Below are 21,004 nucleotides of genomic sequence, written 5' to 3'. Positions count from 1 at the left end.
CTTTCCTGCCTAAGTGCAGGGGGGCTGGATGCAAAGGTCTTGTAAGGTCCCTTCCAGCCCCTAACATCCTAGTCTATGAGTCGATAAGGCAAGCCTGCCCAAGCAGAATACAGTCTGTGACCAACACTGCAATGCTGCACATGGAATAAGATCTGCTGTGCTTGGACTACCAGTTCGAGCTGAGGTCTTGTCTCAGCAGGTAGATCTGCAAAAGGTAAGCATTTAGGGCTAGGAGGCAGAGAAGGGTGGAGGGAAACTGAACAACTCCTGCCTCTCTCCCAGCAGTCTGAAACATCTAGTGGTCTGGCTGTGGTACCCAGGGAGGGCACTGTAAACTGCAGCCGTAGGCCCACCGGGGTAGGAGCATTGTTTTGGGGAAGTCAGGGATCTATACAGGGTCTATCTCCAGTCTCTGGTTAGAGGAGAAACATCAGAACCTACCGGATGCTTGAACCTGCAAGTATGTTAAGGGGAAACAGGAAAACTCTGCTGAAGTGTTTGGTCAGCAACGAGACGTCTCTGGGTAACAGTGACCCAGCGTGTTCAACATTAAAGGACCCTTCTTCGTAGAGCTGCGCAGGAGGCAGCTGGGGTCCCAAACCACCTGGAAGTGGCCGGGGGAATGTGCTATCCGTGGTTCTGAAGAGGAGCCATGATTAGCACCGCCTTGGCCCCAGCCACTGCCAGGACTCTGCTTTGCAGATGCAGCCAGTTACCTTCATTTCACTGGTGGAAAAACCAAGGCAAACAGTAGTTAAGTAACTTGCCCAAGGCCATAAATGATGGTGGCAGCAGAACCAACCTGCCTCGATCGCTGGCTCCTGCTCAAAGCACCAACTGCAAGGGCACTGCTGGTAGATGGAGCAAACTGCACATGCTGGGAAACCCCCGTAGGGCTCTCTGTTTACCTTTGCGATTTCCAGCATCGTTTCTCTTGTGGATTCTCACACTGTTACTTCCTTCTTTCTCTGCTGCAGACTCAGAAGATAAGATAGCTCTGCTTCTAGAACATCCCCAGTACAGACACTGCCTGCTCTAGCCAGGAGCAGACTCCATGGGCCAGTCCTGGACACGCTAGCCACAGACATGAGAAGCCCGGCTGTGTCTCCATCTCAAAAGCCACTGTAGGCACATATGTGCAGTCTCTCCCCTGGGTTCTGTAGCCCTTTCCCATTCTCCCCTGTGCCTTCTCATCCTTCGCTGCCATCTCCTCCAGGCTCTGAACCTCCCCTTTCCACTCCACCACCTTCCCCTTTATCATTCTTAAGACTCATTTTACCATTGATTCCCCACCCCCCACCATTTCCTCCTCGCACTTCTCTATTATCACCACCCCTGGCTTCTCCTCTTCTCCCACCTCTTCTGATGAGCTTTCTAGAACAGACCTGCTTGGGCTGAAGCACACACCTTGCAACCAGTGAAAAAAAAAGCTGAAGGCATTGGTCATGCAAATTCTAAGCATGAAAAGAACCCTCTCTATTAATAATCACATGCAACAATTAGAGAGAACATTCTCCTGACATTGGTTATTTCCTGAACTTATCTTTGTGTTATGGCTAATTAAGCAATAAATTAGTCATTAGAAGGAGACTGTCCCATTGGGGGCAGCAGGCTGATGTTGCAGCTTGCAGAGTGCACTGAATCCTGGGCAACTCTTCAGAGGGGATGGGGGCAAAGAAGGGAAGATAAAAAATATAGATGGTTACAGGAGTAATCTAAACAGTTGGGACTAACACAAGCAGACTAGAATCACCTGGAGTGACAGTTAGACCCAGCAGTTTCTGTAGTTGTTGTGTTCTCTGCACGACTTGGAGAGGAGTTTGCACTCTGAGTCAAAGTGGGAAACTACAGAACTTGGGAGCTCAGGTCTTGCAACACTGCAAAACCTGGCCCGCTAGTGGCTCAGATCAGCCACTAGCAGACCAGGGTAGTGGCACCAGCTTTGCTGTAGGTATCAGCTCTGAACATCACCACAGAGCTGATCGCAGTGCTGAAAGCACCAAATTAGAGGCTGGGATACTTGAAAAAGTTAAGCCGGGTTGGTTGCGTGCACCATTTTCTCCCCCAACTCACTGAGTTCCAGAGTGCACTTCACATGGAGCCTCTGCTCTCAGCTGCCTCACCCACCTCTTCTAAAGCAGAACTATGCAGGCTATGCTGTGCATCATTGGAAGTAACCTTTTTTAAACCTGTTGGACCACTCCTACTTGTAGAAGGCCAGTTGTCTGCAATCCTTGCTCCAAAAATGTCCAGGCAAGTGCTGGCCTGATGATCCATCTAGAAAAGAATTGTTAGCCCATGAAAGCCTAGAAAGACCAAATGCCTCCACCAGCAGCTGAAGTTAACCCTTCCTTTACTAGATATACCCTCACTGCCACCTCAAAGCTATAGATAGCAGGAAACACCCCCTCAAAATATGGGCTAAAAAATCATCAGGATCTCAACACCCCATGTCCCCATATTGAATGCAAACTGCTGATTTAACACCTGAGACCACGCAACAGGACTGCTCTGGGACACATGAATCCTCCTACTCCACCAGCTGCATATGCCAGCAGCTGCTCTGCTGGAAGAAGGGAGTTTCACAGCTGGGGTCGTTAAGGGGGCAGCAGCAAGCATTTAAATTTTAGGATTCTCTGATGCAGAACCTGGTTCTGAACTTTTCTTTTCAGTCCAGTGTGTTTGCAGCCAGCACTCTGTGATCATCACCAGAGCTAAAAACATGGAGGTACTTTCACTAAAGGCTGATCCAATACACAGGAATCTGTTCCCACCAGATGTGCTGAAAGGAGCCATAGACTGGACAATTTAACCCAAACAGTTTGTTCCCTATGGACCAGACCTAAGAGATGGCAAATTACTGAAGCCAAGTGAACTATCCCTCTAGTTTCTTTTACCAGAACCTTTATGTTTTTTCTACTGTCTCTTCACAAAGTTCATGTAGTACGGTAGTCCAATTACCTCAGTTGCTTCACAGCTCAGTTGCTGAAGACAGCTGCTTATACTTAGAATAAAAAGATAATTCTTTTACAGTGTATGGATTTGCATGTTGAGAGAACTCCAAGGAAACTATTAAATATTTTGCAAAGTATTCTGAAAGGCAACATGGGCCACAAAAAATGTTTGATTGGGCATTGAAGAGCCGATTGAATTTGCTGCCCCAAACTATTGGTGAAGGGGTTAAATCTTCACCACCTGATTGAAAAAGTATCATCACTTGAACTAAGGCCACAATCATTACAAACTGATTCACTTGATTTACACCATGAAATTGACTCATCAACAGGGAGAAAGCCAGATAAAGGATCCCTGTTTTATAATACGACGCAAATGAAAGTCAAACCTATTTTTAGGTCTTGATAGGAAAGATTATACAACCGGATCGCCTCTCTTTCAAGTCCCCCACTCCCACCTTTAACCTAGCAACATAGCCAGCCTTATGGCCCAGCCATAAGCTCCCTCACAGCCAGAAGTAACATATTAATAATCAGTAAATAGAGGAAATCATGTATTAGTTAGCATCCCTGTTGCCATTCATGCGGAATATCTGGTTTCCCTGAGAAGGGAGATTTTGCAGGAAAAAAACCGCACAAAAAAAAGACATGTTAGGACACAGATGAGGGTTTGTAAGTATCCAGCCAAACCATTCAAGGTAAAGAGATAATGAAACAAAGATGCAATCTGAGGAAAGGGGGCTTCATCTGAAACTCCTGTGTTCCCAGTGAAGCCAAATGTAGCCCTGGCCTACACAGATTTACCACGATTATCCTCACTGCTGGTCTTGCAGCGCTCAGAACAAGGCAGAGATTCTGCATGAAGGTATTTGCATGTCATCACTGACGCTTTATCTATCTTAGGAAGAACACCCTAGAGACTGCCTGCATCTAGACCATGTTCGAGTCTGCTTTCCCTGTATGCAGCCATGCTAGCACCAGATGCAGCGGGATCACAATCTATTTTGTTACTTTCCCTACTGCTCTTTTTCCATTCCCCTTCAAAGGGGAATGATCTCCAGCAGCTCCCATTACTGTCATCATGAGCTTATCCAGTAGACTTACAGCTTCCACATATGGCCACTGGGACAGACAAAATGGTAGATACCGACTGTTTAAAGTTGTGAGTTTATTGCATATGTAACAAAAATGAACATGACCTCCTGGGTCCAGCCTACTATACAATCACTGTTTATTCCAGCTGGTTCCATAACCACATTAAATAGAACTAGTATTTCTTTAAATACTTTGATTTAGACATAAAATGAGACATTAGTGTACAACTTTCACAAAATAAATCTGCAATAAAAACAGTGGGAAGAATAACAAGGATAGCAGCAATACTTAAACAAGACATTACAAAATAATAAATTAAAAAATACATTATAAAGTGGTTGAGGAACAAAAATTAACAAATTAAAAAACAGATTCAAACTGTGTTTCTGGGAGCTTGCTGTGCTATTCAGCACTGAACCTGGGCACTGGCTACAGAGGGCAAGGTGGCTGGGTCTAATAATATGAAATCTCGGGGGTTTCTTCACCACCTGGACTTGAACAAAGTACGTACTGCTGGGAAAACAGATTTCACCACTGGAAGCAACAAACAGCCTTTTTCAAACATGGCTCCATTAAACATAATGCCCAAGTAAACTCCAACATTCATACAACAGTCTCTCATTTCTTCCTGATTTAAAACACAAGCAGAGTGGTGGTTTCCTACGCATCCCTGAGTGAATAGTATAGGCTGATGAGCAGTAATCAGGGCAAGTATTGAAGAGCTGTACCACTGGACTAGTTTCTAGGTTTGCTTTTAGAACAGGTATGAGAGAGACAGAGAATGTAGATGTTGCACCTTTCAGTGCCTATAGGGCTGCTCCATACGTATTCCTGCACTAGGCAGGGTGTGTGACAGGGAAACGTCAACCAGACTTTTCCACCTTATTCTTTGGGCATTTTGAAAACCAACCAACCAACCAACCAACCAGCTCAAACCCTGACAGTTCTCAGAGGGTACGTGCCATCTTGTTCACACTGTCAGATACCCCGGGAAAGCACGTGCTTTAAGTTTCTGGGTGTCAGAGGTCATAGGAGCAGCCTGAAAAAAAACCCTTGATGCATTAATGACAAAACAGCTTAAAAACTCCTGCTTGCTTTTCACAATTCCTTACCCACAGAACTGCATGTGGCACTGCCAGCCTTAGGCAGAACAACATGACATTTTCAACCCCTATTTACCTCCCTGGTTTATTCTGTCCGTCTAGCCAGCTTTAAGCCCTGCTTCACATATTCATGTAACAGAATGAGACAAAAAGTTACCTTCTTTATCATTAGTTAAGAGGCACAAAATTGCAAAAGACAGCACAACAGGAGTGCTGGTGAAATAGTTTTAAAAAAAGTGTATCATTAAAGCAATTTACAGGTCAGTCCCCTCCTCTCATCACTGCCAGCACATTAGAGGTTCCTTTACGAGGCTTTGAAATGAAACAAAAACACAAAAGGACCGTTAAAACCATAATCCTCATGCAGTCTTATTTTGTACAGCCAAGAAAATACTGACCTAGCAGAGAGACACGTGGACTATCACCTGTCAACTTTCTTGTTGACCTAGCCACTTGACCTAGAGTTCTCCGAGAGCCCTCATCTTCACCTTGTTTGCTTTTGCAAAGCCAGCTGTGTGCTATGTGGAGCAAATGCCATTTCTTTTCCACGCCCTTCTGTGAAAAATCCACAACACAAGAGACTGCATGGAATAGTTTTGGGCAACAACCCGTCTTGATTTTTCTACTTGCCTACGGTTTCTTGCACAAACAAATGCGCTGAAAGAGTTAAAAACACCCTGTGGATGCTGATTTTACAGACATTTGGAAAAAAGGCAGGGCAAGTGGAAACCTGTAACCCAATACAAATTGCACAGGTGTTTAAGGCAAACAGTTGCATTTCCCTTTCCCACTACTACAACCATGTCATGCAATTCCTTTCCCACCCCCTGCTAATCCAGACGGAAAAAAAAAATGGTCCCCAAGTGTCACTAGGTTCCCAAAGCCCTACAAAACACCTGTCTGAATGCCTTCCTCACTCAATCCTGTCATATCAGCTGTTCTACCCAAACTGTGCAAATCTCAAAAAATGGTACAAATTCCTACTTCAGATGCAACCGTCACACTCCCAACACCAAATTACAAGAATTATGGTCAATGGGAAATAAAACACAAAGTGGGGAAAGGCTCCAGGACTTTGACAAGTATCTAACTTTTTGTCCTATCACAGTTTAAAGCTATTATCAAATTCAATTAAAAAAAAGTTAAAATAGAAGGTATTCCAGTAGACATTTTCTAAGAACCATCTCTGACCCACAGCTGAATTTCAATGCACTATTCCATAAACATTACATCTGTTAAATGTTTCAGTAATGAATCTCTTTAAAAACAGGCTTGCCAAAGAAAGAAAGTCCTATACAAGTAATCCTGTTTCACTTAAGTTTAGACATGTTTGATGGCTAACTGGGTCTTCCTGAAATCATGTTATTTTGTTAAAATACTGCCTCATCTTGGTGTGCAAACTGGAAAAAGTTAGTGATTCAGCTCCTTGATTTGCTTTTGTTTCCCTTAATGCTGGGAAATCATTTCAAGAAATGTGTTAGAGTGCTAACCTTTAGCATTAGCTTCAGATAGCTGAAAAAAATAGCCATACACAGCTTTTCAGAGAAATTTTCATTTCTATAGAACTAAAGCCATAAATCCTTCAAATAGCTTTACACTGACTTGACTCGCTATATAGTTTTCTTTTTACCTCTACTTTCAAAAATACTCCTCAAGGCCAATGACTTAAGAATGGAACTTTGTTCCAGTAGCTTCATTGTTAGCAATTTCCTTGTCTCTAATAAACTGAGTCACACCATGTGTCATAAAACAGTGGCACAGAAGTCGCAGCTTTTTGATTGAACTGAATTGACAATTTTATCTGTTGCTGCCTGCTTAACCAGGCTTCTCTGCCAGGTACTTAAAACCTGACAAGCAATGTAAAATAAAGCTGCAGAAGAAAACTTGTTTCCATGTGCAAAACAATTAAAGTTCAACCAGGACACCTGAAGAGACAGGATATGATACCACTGACGTTGTCCTGGATTCCTTCATTTTTCTTGAGGTGAGCCATTGCTTTCACTGAGAGCTTCCTGCTAAGGCAGAACTTTAATTACTTTGCCTTTCAGTTAAATGTTTATGTGGAGATTTTTCTGCTAGAAATTTACTTTTTGACCAGGTGTGTAAGATGCGCAGTTCTGAATTCCAGTGCCAGTCAGATATTCTACAGCTGCTGGATTTTACAAGGGGCTCAAGTTTGCTTTACAGACAAAACACAGCCAGGTGCACCTACCAGTTGCAAGTCCTCAGCAAACCAAACTTAGATACTGAGCTATTGTTTGATACTCCTATAAAAAGACCACAGGTCACTGACCCTATCACAATATGTGTTACAAGTCTAGCAGAATATCCTGTGTAACCACAACCAAACAATGTATTTGGCTGCATTTCATTTTATGGGGATGGAAGAACAGGGAAGGGATTATTGTAACAAAAAGGGAAAAGTATGGTTGAGAACCACCAACAAAAGCCCCCCCACCCCCAACAACCAACAAAAGAGAGGAACAACCCCATCTTTAAGTTGCCTAGTGTTCCAATGCTTCAGACAGCTTAGCAGGAAGTTCACAGCAAGCTTCTTCTAGCTTTTGATTTGGTGGTCCTTGAGCTAGCATCTGTTTCCTTTGGTTGCTTCTTCACTCCACAGCAAACCCACATGTCTCTTCCACAGCTGTCAACAGCTTTTCGTAAAGCTTCTCATATGACTCATAAGGCGGAATGTCGATTCGGTTAAAACTGCAAAGGGCAGAAATAACAGTGTTCATATATTCCTGTGCATGATCCAAAACTTTTTGCTTTCAAAAACCTAGATTACCCACAAAGATCTGATCTACAAAGCAGCCTCATGAGAGTATTTGCCATTAAGCTGTCAAATTGATCAAGATAAGGGATAATGTTGCCTCTTTTCCTAAAGTCAATGAACCTGCACTTGAGCTCTGAAAGGGCTTGGAGGGGAGCATTCAGTCAGGACTTGGGCTCTGATTTCACTAGTCAATACGGTCACTTGGTAACTGGTCCCTTAAAAATACCTATCGCCTCTTTCTGTTTTTGAAACGAAGAAAAAGTAGTATCTGCAGGCAAGATGCTTGGCAGGTTTAGCTTCAAAATCTAATGGAGTAAAGTTAAAAGGTTTCAACAGAAATACAAACATTCCCAATTCAGTATTTGAAACAGAAGGCTTTCACAACTTGATGCAGATCCCAACCTACAGTGTGTTCAGTTGTTACATGCAGTTGTTTCTTCACCTATTAATGCACAATTAGGGAAGGAGCTCCTGAAGCTGGTTTCCCATACCAGTAACATGTGTTCCAGGGTGCAAAGACTCCACTGGAGTATAGTTTCATAGTTTCACGCAATGCATCCACAGGCTGGAACACAGGATCACACGCAACTTGGTCTCAAGCATGAGGCTCATGTTGGGAGCAATTAGGTGATTAATTTATTATGGGAGTTCAGAAGGAAAAGGATATTTTTCTGTTCTAGGTTCTGAAAGCTTCACTAGTTAGGCAACCAAGTAAAATGTTTTCCTGATGCGACAGTGAGCCAGTCTCTACAAAAACTAATCCCAGATTCTCTTGAAACTCGAGACTGTAAATGCACAGTATTAACAATGGCCTTTTTCTAAGTTTCTATGTAAATAGATTCATACTGCTGCATCCAGAAACACAGAATTACTGAATAATGTCATAGACATTAGGGCTGGAAGGACCTCGGAAGATCGAGCCCAGCCCCCTGCCCCAGCGGCAGGAAGTCAACAGGGATCATAGGATCCCAGAAAGATAAACATTCAGATGTCTTTTGAAGGCGTTCAGAGTAGGTGCTTGAATCACCTCCGGCAGCAATCTATTCCAAACCTTGGGGGCTCGGACAGTAAAGAAATTCTTCCTTATGTCCAGCCTGAAACGGTCTTGCAGGAGTTTGTGGCCGTTCGACCTTGTCATCCCTTGGGGCACTCTGGTAAACAGACGGTCCCCCAGATCCTGGTAAGCACCCTTGATAAACTTATAGGTGGCCACCAGATCACCCCCGATCTTCAAAGAAAATTACTTAAAGGAAGGTGCATCATTTTATCTGCGAGCACTTTTCACTGGACAAATGGAGACAAAGAGGAAGATTTTAAACCCACACAAGAAGAGAACAGGTTCTGCCAAGTAGAATATCTTCATCTTACCAAGTATGGGCTTTTGGGAGGTTGTCTGTATTTGCATCTATCAAATGGATGGTAAACAACCTTGGTCCTGCAGCGCCTGTAGAACCTTACAGACAGACATTCTAGTTAATGCACTTCAGCAACAGAGCATTAATACATAATGCATTTCCTATTTACAAATACAAAGGAATAAAAATCACAATTCCCATTGCAAGCAGAAAGGTAGTAGAGGATAACTGCACAAATTACTTTCTACAGCATTACTCCAGGGATCTGGCAGAAGAATGTGAGGTGGTTAAAAACAAAAGACGCCACCCAACACAGCTCCCAGAGAACAGCCAAAGTTTTATTTAACTAATTTTCTACATTCTCAAAAATAGCAACGTGCCAGGGCTAGAAGAAATGCACTTGTGGGATGAAGCTGTACATTCGGAGCGTGACGATTCATTTGTTTTCAGCTAGCATGCACTTATTACAGCTTTATTCATACGGCACTTAGAGCCCTGCAATTTTGTTATCGCAAAGAGGCAATTTTTGGAAACACATTCAAAGTCTAATAGTTTTGCTACAAACTCATTAAGGGCATAAACTGTTCTTAAACAAAGATGTTAAGTAGTTCAGCTGCTCCTGTAGTGATGCTATCAACTGTATGTGCTTTCTAGGACCCAATCAGGCATTTTATGTACTTAAAACAGTATTAAAATACACAATGATTTTGGTTCACCAACATATGTGGCTGCCTTCTTGGGAGACCAGTGCATTCAAGTCAAACTGCTACCTGATGGAAGGAATACAAATTTACCAACTCATCACTTTAGGGATAACTGCCAAAATGCTCATTACTACTACAGGTATGGACCAATCTGAGAATTTCAAGAACAGGGATGAAGTTATTAAATTCTAGCACCATGTGTAGTGACACTCTTGTGTACTGGCTTTAGTACAACATGTACTGCCTTCTTTCAATGCACATTAACTCAGCCCCCACATCAGTCACCTTGTAAAGCCTTGAAACCTTGAAGCGGGACACGTGTGGACCCAGTCACAAACTGCAACAGCCTCGCCCTTCTTTCCTCATCAAACGTTTCCACTGCTTGCCAGAACCACTTTACGATATTGCTATCTGCCATGCAGTGCTTCAGCCGTGTATTTGACTTCCAGTCATTTAGGTCTATTTTATCCAAGCCACCTATTATTAGCTGTTAAATAATTAAAAACACTTTCAACAGGTGATGAAATGACAGCTCAATTAACAGTCCCCATCACCCAAGCCACTTTCCAAATTGGGATATACCCTACAAATGATTTAGCCCACAATGAGTCACACCCTTCTCTGGCATGTGGTACTTTGGAATGATGCAAAATAATTCAGGACAGGAAGGGAATAATAGTATCTCCAACTGAAACTGCAAGTGGAATTAGGTTGGATTTGGATAAGAAACCAGAGCCAGCTGGTTATTGTATGTAACATCTGAAAAGGACCATGCGTTCTTCCACCAGATCAGTGACAGAGACTTAGAAAAAGAATAGCACCTATTGAATAACATGCATCACTGCACACAATGCCCAAGTTTTCTTTGAAGGACTCCCATCCCTGTACTGTCTACAACCTGGCCCTGCTTATTCTGCATGATCTTACCAGATCCCTGCCCTGCATGCTACAGCAAACAGCCATTCAATTCCATAATAATTTATCTAATAAAAATGTAAAGTTCTTTGCATTTGGCATCAACTGTGCAGAGCCTATATCAAACTTTTAGAGTCTCTTTTTGACATAGAAGTGGTCAAATTTCTCAGAACTCTTTCCCAAGTGAATATCAGTTGCAGAGGACTGAGAAGAGGAAGGTACTATAGACCAAATCAGCTGGAGTGACAAATATGCTCAGTTATTTTTTAATCCAAGGAGGCATTTGCTTAAAACGAATAACATACTATACTCCACCCCACCCCCCCCAAAAAAAATCAAAGGCTAAAATCCAGAGCACATTTTGTCAATTATTTTGTTTTAATGGCTCTCTTATGCTACAGCTTTTGGACCACTTTCCTTCCCATACAGACCCATGAACATTATTCTGGCAACTACAATCAGTGTTAAAACAGAAAATATTTAAGACTATTGAGCAGACTGAAAAAAAAGTGAGCACCATGTGATTAGTTAACAGACCACAAGTTGCTAGCAAGTACTTCCAGGCCCACCCATGGTCCATAAGCTACTAGTTGAGAATATATATTTTATTTCTAAGAGAGCAACTCAAGTACACTAAAACCCAGCAAATACTAGGTTGGTATTACAAAGATCACTAAATGTTACAGTTCAGGTTTAATCAAAGACAAGTAAATGTCTCACTCTACAACTCGCACTTAAAATTTTCTATTTTCATTTCCATAAATGACACTACCTGAAACGAGTTACACAACTGCTGTTCTGAGAGCGCTACAAAGCTAACCATTGGCACTGGTTGTCCCAGTCTGCAATACTTTGCATTTCCACTCAGACTGGTCCTGTCCCCTTTTGGTCCTTGGTTAGGAAACATTCACTGCTGCTGTCTTGTTTTAGACAGTCCCCTCCATAATGCTATTGTACAACACATTACAGAAAAGATTTTTAGTGCAACCAGGGAACTGATTAAAAATGACAGTTTCTGGCATCTCATTCATCAGAATAGAAGACAAAACAATTTTTACATTAATATTCGCTTTACAGGTCATTCTGATGAAAAAACGAAGTTATCATGAACTAATATAACAGGTACCTCAAGTTCCTTCTGGTCAAAAGGCTTTAGAAGATGTTGAGGAATAAGTTCATTAAAGCCCTTCTGGAGAGCCAGGAACTGTGCCTCAATTCCTCTCATAAATCGCCAGTTTACGTACAACCTGGTAAAAGCCCAAAACAGGTGGTAAGAAGTATAGTGGATGTAACACTCAGCAAAACTGAGAAATCAGCAGAACTCAATACTTTTAGCACAGTGTCAAGGAACTAATGTGGTTTCAAATGGTACATTTCAGTCCATTTTTTGTAATAGTTCCATTTCAACACAAAACAGGCAGTGAGCCTTTTCCAAGGTGCGCTTTATTTTTGCAGCATTCAGTTAAATTACATTAGCATGCCAAGAAGGTGTATAAAAGATGACTACATTGTACACAATTAGAGGACAGAAAAGTCAGCCCAACTAGTTATTGTGGATCAGCCATGGTAGGTCATTGCATTTTTTTGTAGCATTACACCTCCAGTTAAAATGATTTGTATTCCTAGGCTGAAAAAAAAGTAGCGAACTGATGTTTTAAATGCCTCAAAAAGGCATTTTTCTACCTAGCAAACAGCTTCTTCCTATCTATCTGTCTCTCCTCCTCCAATGCCCAACTTTCTGGAAAAACATCTAATTTATAAAGACATGAGAAAACGATGACTTTCCATTACCCCTTTACATTTTCTTGCTAATGCTAGCAAAGAAACCTAATCCCGAGACGCTTTTGATAACATTTTCAGTTGATCTATTTCCAGCAACAGGACAGAAGGCAATGCCAGCACCAATGAGTTAATACATATAATATACAACTAAGGGAGAAATATGAACCTGCTTCATAAACCTGAGATAGATGGGATCTCAAACTTTCTCTGAACATTTTTCTAAGAGATGGGGTCTAGTTACATCAAGTTATGGGGCGCTGCATAGGAGGCACTGGATGAAATCCCACAGACTGCATTAAGGGATGGGTTGGGCAAGAGGATGGGTTCTCAATGCAAAGCTCATAACCATTCTCCTCTTCCCACAATGCTAGATGGAGGGTGGGGAGCCTGCAGAAGTTTTAAAAATACTTGATCAGATTGATCTCCGAGCCATAAAAATCCACAGTTCCATGTACCTAAACCATCTGCCAACAAAAATGCCCAAAGTCAAAAGATCAAGATCAACTGATCCTTCAGATTTAGGGCCCTTTTCATGGCTGAGAACTACATGAAGAATTCTTATATTCTCCAAATCTCTCATCACATTTGGAGAAGCAGTTTGCCTTGTGATACCTGACATATTCCTTCTTGTTCTCTTCTGTAACTGGGATATTTCTGCCATTTGGTTTGAGCTCATGTTGTAGAATACGCCCAAAAGCATTATGCTCTACACAGAAAGTATGGTCCAGCACTGGGGTGATGTCATTCTCTCTGTCAATGAAAAGGCACAGAATAAAAAGATTTGGATAGAAAGTATTTGCTGGTGCACACCAATCCCACTTACTAACTCAGCAATCAAAGGAAGTTACTTACTATGCATTAAATGTAATAGTTGTCCAACTGTGGCTTTAACAAATGTTAAATGTAACATTTGCAAAATTATAAATAGCTTAATGGGTTTTCAGAAGTCCAACATAACACACTACCTTTCCTTTTCACTATGACCGTGGCACCTACTGCTAGTAAGGAGACAATTTTCTTACCTAAATTTAGTACTGTGCTAATAAAAATGCTTTTCCTTATGACCAAGAAAACTCTGAAAGAATTCCAAATATATCTGACTAGACCCAAGAATATCTAAATGTTTGTCAAACACAGAGGGCCCAATTCTGCTCCAAGCTGCATACATACAAACCTAGATTAAATTCCTTTCAAGTTACAAGAGAACTAAATTAGCATGAGGTCAGAATTTGGCCTCCAGCATGCATTAGTTAACAAACAAGAACATGCTTCCTCACAGCTCATCCCTCACAGCTGCATACAGATGCTGGATTTGGTTATCAATAATTTGCAAAGTAAAGAATGAACCTTCCTCAGTGTCAAGTTATGACTCACTGGAGGATCTCCCAAGAAGAGTTGAGCCGGGAGGAAAAGCTTTTATAAAAACAAGTACATTCAGTTCTCAGATACAAAACCAGCAGGATGGTAAATCAGTTTATATGGTTCTCTCCTTCCCCAGAATCTGCTTTCCACGCAGGATCTCTTTTAGTAGAATATTCTACTATCACCAAGGAGGTCTGATTCCAAGTCTTCTCCAATTTAGGCTACAAATAAATAGTACTTACAAAATCCAAACTAAACTCTTATGTAGTTCTGGGTCAACAGATTCTAGATCAGACAGCTGAATGGGTTTCCCTAGCAGCTGTTTGTAGAAGGGAACTGTGAAACCCCCATTGATGTAGTGTCCATGGAACACAGCCAAACCCATTATCCGACCAACAAAATGGAAATAAGACAAATGATCCTGCAGGGGAAAAAGAAAGAATCATTCAGTGGAAAAGCAGCCCAGTGCTGACACCTCGTGGCTACATTTATGCCATTAGTAATACCTTAACAACCAACTTTCTGGGCACCAAGGGTCACCATTTCCCCTGCTAAAATGCCAGAGCCATTTAACAACTGGATGTTGCAGATGATACCCAATGCATTAACTAAATCAACTTCTGGCTAGGTTTCCCATATTCTGTCTCAAAGGGCTGAAATCCAAAAGGGAGAGGAACCCAAATAAATGCAAGCAAAGGGAAGTTTCAAAGACATCAAATGTTTGTCAAGCTCGTATTTGTTTAGTCAATTAGACATTATCACTAATTTCTTCTAAAGAAAATTAGCCAAGGGCTTATTTAATCTAGTTTCTACCCATCCATATGCCTTTCAGGCTGAGAGGTTTGCCTTGGTTTTCAAGAAGTAGAATGATTCTGCTTTTCAGCCTGTTGCCAAAGTTCTCCCAGTACATCCTCCTCTCAACGAGCAGCTATGAGAACAGGTCAACAGCAAGATCTTAGTCAATGAATTAACTGCAGCCAGGGAAATTATGCTGCACTGGTATAAAACCCTAGCTATACTGAGTGGTGGTAGGAGAAGAGGGGGGAGGTCCACAGTAATGCACCAATGGCTAGAAATCAGTGTAGACAACGACTTGCCTGCAGCCAAGAGGGTGGGGTTCACAGTATCACTATTCACTGATTGGACTTTATTCAGGAAGTGATACTACTTTAATATCTCCCCAAACTCTCATTGGTCAAGATTATCTTCATTCACGCATAAGGTATCAGAATTGGGTATGTAGTACCAAAAATTCTCACCAAACATCACATTAAAGTTTCAATACAGCTAGAAAGAAAATTCAATTTCCCTGGGTTTCACTGGCTCCATATAAACATCCTAATCTTCAATCTAAAACTCATTATCTACCATATTTAGCCAAATCCAAGACAATTTTGAATTTAAGACCACCTTGGAATAATTAGATTCTATAAATGGAAGGAAAAAAAAAGGATGAATGTGTTATAATTTTCCATGTATAAATTCTAATTATTGGAGGGCCATTTTGAATTTATGTCTCCCCCACTGCGGCAGCAAAGCAAGCAGAAGTAAAGGGGCAAGCAGTGGGGGGGCAGGTGGTAGGGGAGATGGTATGGGGAGTCAAGCAGCCTGACCCCCCACCTTGATTGTCTCTCTACACCTTGCCCCCCTGTGATGTGTCCCTCCACTCTCCCTCCCCTGCTGCCTGTGTACCCCAGACCCTACATTCCCTGACACCTCCCTGTGCCTCCCCTTCCCTTTTATCCTTTGGCTCCGATTCCAGACCAGCCCACTGCACAGAGCACATGGTCACTCTGGTGCTCACCCAGCCATGCAGCAGAGGTTGCAGTGGCAGCAACTTTTGCCCCAAAGGTCTTGGGGGAGAAGAGAGGCAGTGGCTGCATCTCAGTTTGACCCCAAGACCAGGTCAGGGCCAGAGTCAAGAACCACAGCAGCTGCCTGTCTCCAGCTTGTACCCAAATCCAAGATCAGGGCCTTTCTGCCCCACAAGGTCAAAACCCAGGGGGGGAGTCCCCATCTTTAATTCAAGTAAATATGGTCTTATCCCACTTTGGTGTATTTTTGTTTACTCTCTTCTGCTAAGTCAGACAAATTCACAGAAGCAGTGGTTTAAGCTCCTATTCTAGCATGCTGTTTCCCCAGTGCTAATACTTACAGGATTGATAGAAGAGTCTGCGTTGATTTGCAGCATGTAAATATTGTCTGTAGAGTATTGGAAGAGTCCATAATAGGGGTTCAGCATTTCATGGCACAGTAAATACAACCATTCTCTGCCAAACAAAGCAGCGCTTCAGAACAGCACAGGTTTCACTATCAATACATTTGATACAAAATCTATCAAATTCTAAACCACTTCATTTTAAATATTGGATAAAATGCCTAGTAATCTGTACGCCTCACTGGGAGTGGGGCAGGGAGAGGAAACAAAGTTCACTTCAAAGCCTGAAAAAGTGTCCGTCTCATTTCCAGGCAGACTATTACTCTGGAAGCATCATCCAGGAATTGGCATCAGTGAGAGAGACTAATAAGGAACTGGAGTAATATAATTATGACTCATGCTTTTCACCCGTTTCCTAAATAATGGAACTGAGTGTGATCAAGAAAGAGCAAGCTTGCCCAATGTACATTCTTCAGCTGTTTTAATCATTGTAGAGAGAGGCAGTGAAGGGAGAAAGCTGGGCTACACTTACACCTCTGAGAACAAGCAAAGAGTTAAGATACGCACTATCCCTAGCAAATCTACTAATGAGCCTGAAGGCATTTTAGGAGGAGGAAGAGAAGTGTGTGGGGAAAGGCAAGACAAGGTTTCTGGACTTCCTTTGTTTGTCCAGTGATGAATTACTCACATAAGGCTGTTTTCTCCCTTCTGTCTGATGCACCTTGTGGTTCTAGGGAAAAAATCCAACTCTAGATGTGTATGATTTGTGCCCTTGGGCCCCCTACTGTGACAGAGGCTGAGCATACCAGAAACAAAGTCATCATTGGTTTTGGACCTGTTTTCAGATTTTCAATTCTTTTTATCTGGCTAGTGGAAGTAGATGATATCAAGGGACTGTGCCTGCAGTGACTGGAAGTCTTGCCAGAACTGCTGATGCATCAGTCACACAGGGCAATTCTCGTGCTTGGGCCTCTTAGAGTCCAAAAGTACCAGGAAAAAGATACGGAAGCACTACGTACTGAGGGCACCAAAGAGCTGGTGCCAAAGGAAAGGCTGTCAGTGAATCCAGTTGGTTACTGCAGGCACTGTTTTCACTGCTGAAGCTGAGGGACTCAGCTAGAGGAACTCATCTGAAATCAGTAACTGTTCTAGTGCTCTAGAGACAAGAGAAAGGTGGACCCAGTCTGCCCTTTACTTTTTTGGTTAGAGGAAGGAAGATGGCATCTAGGGCATAGTAGGGGACCCACTGGACACCACTAGCAAAGAGAACATCCATCTTGCATATGCAAGGTGCATGTGCATACACACCGAGAGCAGGACCCTTATGGACAAACAAAGGAGTTCAGATTTGGAAATAATTAGGAGTCAGATGACAACAAAATTTTAATCTGAAGTATTCAAAAGGTGCAGCCAGAAGCCAATAGTCAACTAAGATGCAGATTGGCCATTAATCAGCAAAGAAAGACTGCCCAAAGGCAAAGCTAAAAGAAAAATCATAAAGAGGAAGGTAAACTTAAGCAGACAGAAGACACATCAAAGTATTATTATGGGAGAGGGAACAGGGAAAGGTAAAAGGAGCTGCTAGTAATTCCAGCAGCAAATCAGAAAACAGATTCTTTTCTTTATTTATCACAATCAGCTATGGGCCACTAGCCCCCCTAAAGACAATTTCACAATTAAAACATCCCATATGAGGAGGATTAAGAAATTTAGGACTGACCTTGCCACTCCTCCATAGTCCAATCCCTCCTCGCCTCGAAATTTCACCATGAGCCTCTTTTTTAAGTCTTTTGGCCTCATCTTCATTATCTGACGATACGACTCCTATATATAAATATACAGAGTTAAAAGACAGGTCTTTCCTCTTCATATTTAGAAACCCACCACAAAATATACTGTTACTTGAAACAAGATAAACCATAGCACAATCAAGTCATATCTTTCACAGTCAATGTGTATTCCAATTATGTTCCCATTAGTGTTAAACAGAAGGAAATATACACCTGTTTTAATTCTGAATCAATCTGGATTTGTTTTTTTGACATACAACCGTTGTTAATGTAATCCACGCGAGACTCCCTTAAAGCTACTCTTTACACGGCTGAAATGTGCAAGTCATAAAATGTCAAAGTGACAGAGATGGCCTGGAATTACAATTAAGGAATATGCCCAAGAGAAAAACCATTTTGTCATTGATGTGAGTTTGGATGGATGATATCTAAAATTAGAGCAGCCGAGAACTTTCAATGATGAACTTTGCTGTAAAGTATACAGGTTCCACTGAAGCAAACCAGGCTACACAAAAAAGTAAGAGCGCTAACAGACTTCCTCTTACATTGTATGTACTAAACATATTTCCATAACACCATCGCCTAATAGTCAACATCTGAACCTGAGCTGCTGACATTCTCTTCACCTGAAAAGCCTGTTGTACAAGAGCTTCCACCTCCTTCAGTCAGTGCGTCTGAGGGCAGGAAAAAATGAACGCCATACACTGTGAAATGACACTCTCTCTCTCTCCACATCTGCATATCATAATGCACAAAGCTACATACCTCAAAGATTTCTTCCCTGGACACTTCAATGCGGCAGTGACCAGCTTGGGGTTGCTGAAGAGAGAGTTCATGTCTAAGGACTTTTAGCTTCTGTACCAAGTCCCTTTCGTATCTTTGTGCAGGTAACTCCTCACCATCTTCTAATGACCCCTCATTTGGGACAGGCAAAGGCTGCTGGCTGGGCTCTTTCAGTTGGCATTGATGGCTTTGAATGAAACAAAAAAAAAATACTTATGTTTATACCCATAAGAATAAGACACGTGCTACGCAACGGTGATGGAAGAACTAGTCAGGCCCACTTTCCATTGACACTTAACACAAGTGAAATATGAATTAATTAAAGAATACACTATAAACCCCATTACCATTAATTGGCAGCTATAAGGAATTAAAGGGTGTGCACATATGCAAATAGAGATCAGCAGTATTTCCCAATTCATTCTTTTGTCGCAGTGATATGCAGCAAAAAGATTCTGAAAGGCATGTCACCTGGGTAATATTGAGTGCTGACTGGGCAGTGATGAAATATTTTGTACCATTTTTCCAAGACTGAGAGCTTGTGAAGGGTTATGACGTTCCATTAGAGAGCCAATTACATAGAGAGCTTTATGAACCTGACAGTCTAACAATACCTTCTAATGCAGTTGTAAGTTCAATAAAACAGACACTTGCCCCAAATAGTTACTGCATTAAATGTATGGATTATGAAGAAAAAAAGTAAATGATTCTTAAGGTATTTCATAAGTCTAACATTAAGAGGTTAATTTTCTATCATGCAAGGTTCTTACTTCATGATGTGATGTAATCTTGGGTCTGTGAACTGTGTGGTCCTGTTGTTATGATCTACAAAATATATTCTTCCAGACACTGTACTTCTAACTTCCCAGCCTGGTGGCAGAGGTCCTAGTTCGTCACAATTGACACTATTAAGGTCCCTAAAGAGGAAAAGAAAAAAAATGTTAGAGCATCTTAGTAGCATAAATTGAAACATATTACTCCAAAGGGAAGAAAACGCTGAATGAATATGGTGCTAAGGTAGACAAGGCAACAGCACCAAGTTAGGCAGGTGACCGTGATGGACACAAGCGTCTTTTATTAACCCAGGTGAAAATAGTTTTATTTATTTGTGATACAAAGAACCTAATTATTCAAATAGAGATTCATGTGAAACATAAATCATAAACACTTCTGAGTTATAGCAGAAAGCAAATTAGACATTAGTCATCATACTGTATTGTATACTAATGGAAAGGTCAATGTAGTTCTGGGCTACATAGATGAAAGCACATCACAGGGCAGTGAAAGCACATCATAGGGCATGTCCAGATCAAAGTGTTGGGTTCGGAAAAGCTTCAGAGCCGCTAGGAGATCTAGCCGTATCGTATAATGGGGAATCAATGAAATATCTATAACTTCGTTGTTTTTTGTCTCACTTCAATGAAACTTGCAGGGGTGGCAGCCTCTGCTGAGAGCATAAAACCTGCCAAATTTTAAGACAATTGGTGAAGGGGTTGGAGGAAACTACACCCCAAATTCTTGAAAGCAAAAAACTCACATCATTTGTATGTGTTACACCACCCAGGGGTGAAAACTGCAGGGGTGGTGGCCCCTGCGGAGGTCCCAAACCTGCCAAGTTTCAAGAAGGTAAGTGCAGGGGTTTGGGGGGAACTGCACCTCAAGCTGTGGACAAGCAGAACTCATGATACGGGTGACACTGTGTGTGTTAAGGCGCAGCAAGATGAAAGCTGCAGGGATGGTGGCCCCTGCTGTGGCCACAATGCCTGCCAGTTGTCGAGGAGATCGGTGCAAGGGATTGTGGGGCCCTGCACCTCCAGCTGCTGACAGGCAAAACTTGGGACATGGGTGCTTGTGCAACTGACTGTGTCTGTCTTAGGGCAGTTGATTGTCTGTATTATTTTCTCTCCTTAGTCTGTGGTTTTGTAGGTGTTAACCCTTGCTAATTAATGTTGTTATGAGTTAATTAGCAACGTGACATGAGTTTTGCTTTCAAGAATTTGGGGTACAGTTCCCCCCAAATCCCTGCACCAATCTTCTTGAAACTTGGCAGGTTTCATGCTCTCAGCAGAGGCTACCACCCCTGCAAGTTTCATCCAAATCAGACAAAAACAACAAAGTTATAGACATTTCATTGATTCCCCATGTGAGGGAGCGGGGGCTAGGGGCGGCCGTGAGCTCCCTAGCGCCGCCTACCGTCACGTTAGGGTGATGTAGCACCCTCAGA

The 21,004-nt window shown here is 42.1% G+C and overlaps 1 protein-coding gene across 1 annotated transcript in view; it reads right to left on the bottom strand.

Annotated features, from left to right (window-relative positions):
• Positions 1–4,102: 4,102 nt before the first annotated feature.
• Positions 4,103–21,004, bottom strand: part of SMURF1 (SMAD specific E3 ubiquitin protein ligase 1) — a gene marked incomplete at its 5' end in the record, with an annotated part of 55,598 nt that continues 38,696 nt past the window's right edge. The window contains 10 exons of the mRNA XM_019542149.1: positions 4,103–7,864; positions 9,300–9,375; positions 10,276–10,477; positions 12,032–12,152; positions 13,300–13,437; positions 14,292–14,470; positions 16,205–16,319; positions 17,928–18,031; positions 18,763–18,967; positions 19,551–19,697. Coding sequence (XP_019397694.1) covers positions 7,765–7,864; positions 9,300–9,375; positions 10,276–10,477; positions 12,032–12,152; positions 13,300–13,437; positions 14,292–14,470; positions 16,205–16,319; positions 17,928–18,031; positions 18,763–18,967; positions 19,551–19,697 — 1,387 coding nt within the window. The remainder of the gene's footprint in view (positions 7,865–9,299; positions 9,376–10,275; positions 10,478–12,031; positions 12,153–13,299; positions 13,438–14,291; positions 14,471–16,204; positions 16,320–17,927; positions 18,032–18,762; positions 18,968–19,550; positions 19,698–21,004) is intronic.

This window comes from Crocodylus porosus, unplaced genomic scaffold, assembly GCF_001723895.1.
Source record: "Crocodylus porosus isolate Cpor-Errol unplaced genomic scaffold, CroPor_comp1, whole genome shotgun sequence".
NCBI classification, from domain to species: domain Eukaryota; kingdom Metazoa; phylum Chordata; order Crocodylia; family Crocodylidae; genus Crocodylus; species Crocodylus porosus.
The sequence above is the reverse complement of the archived record's forward strand: the minus strand, read 5'-3'. Positions and strand labels throughout refer to the sequence as shown.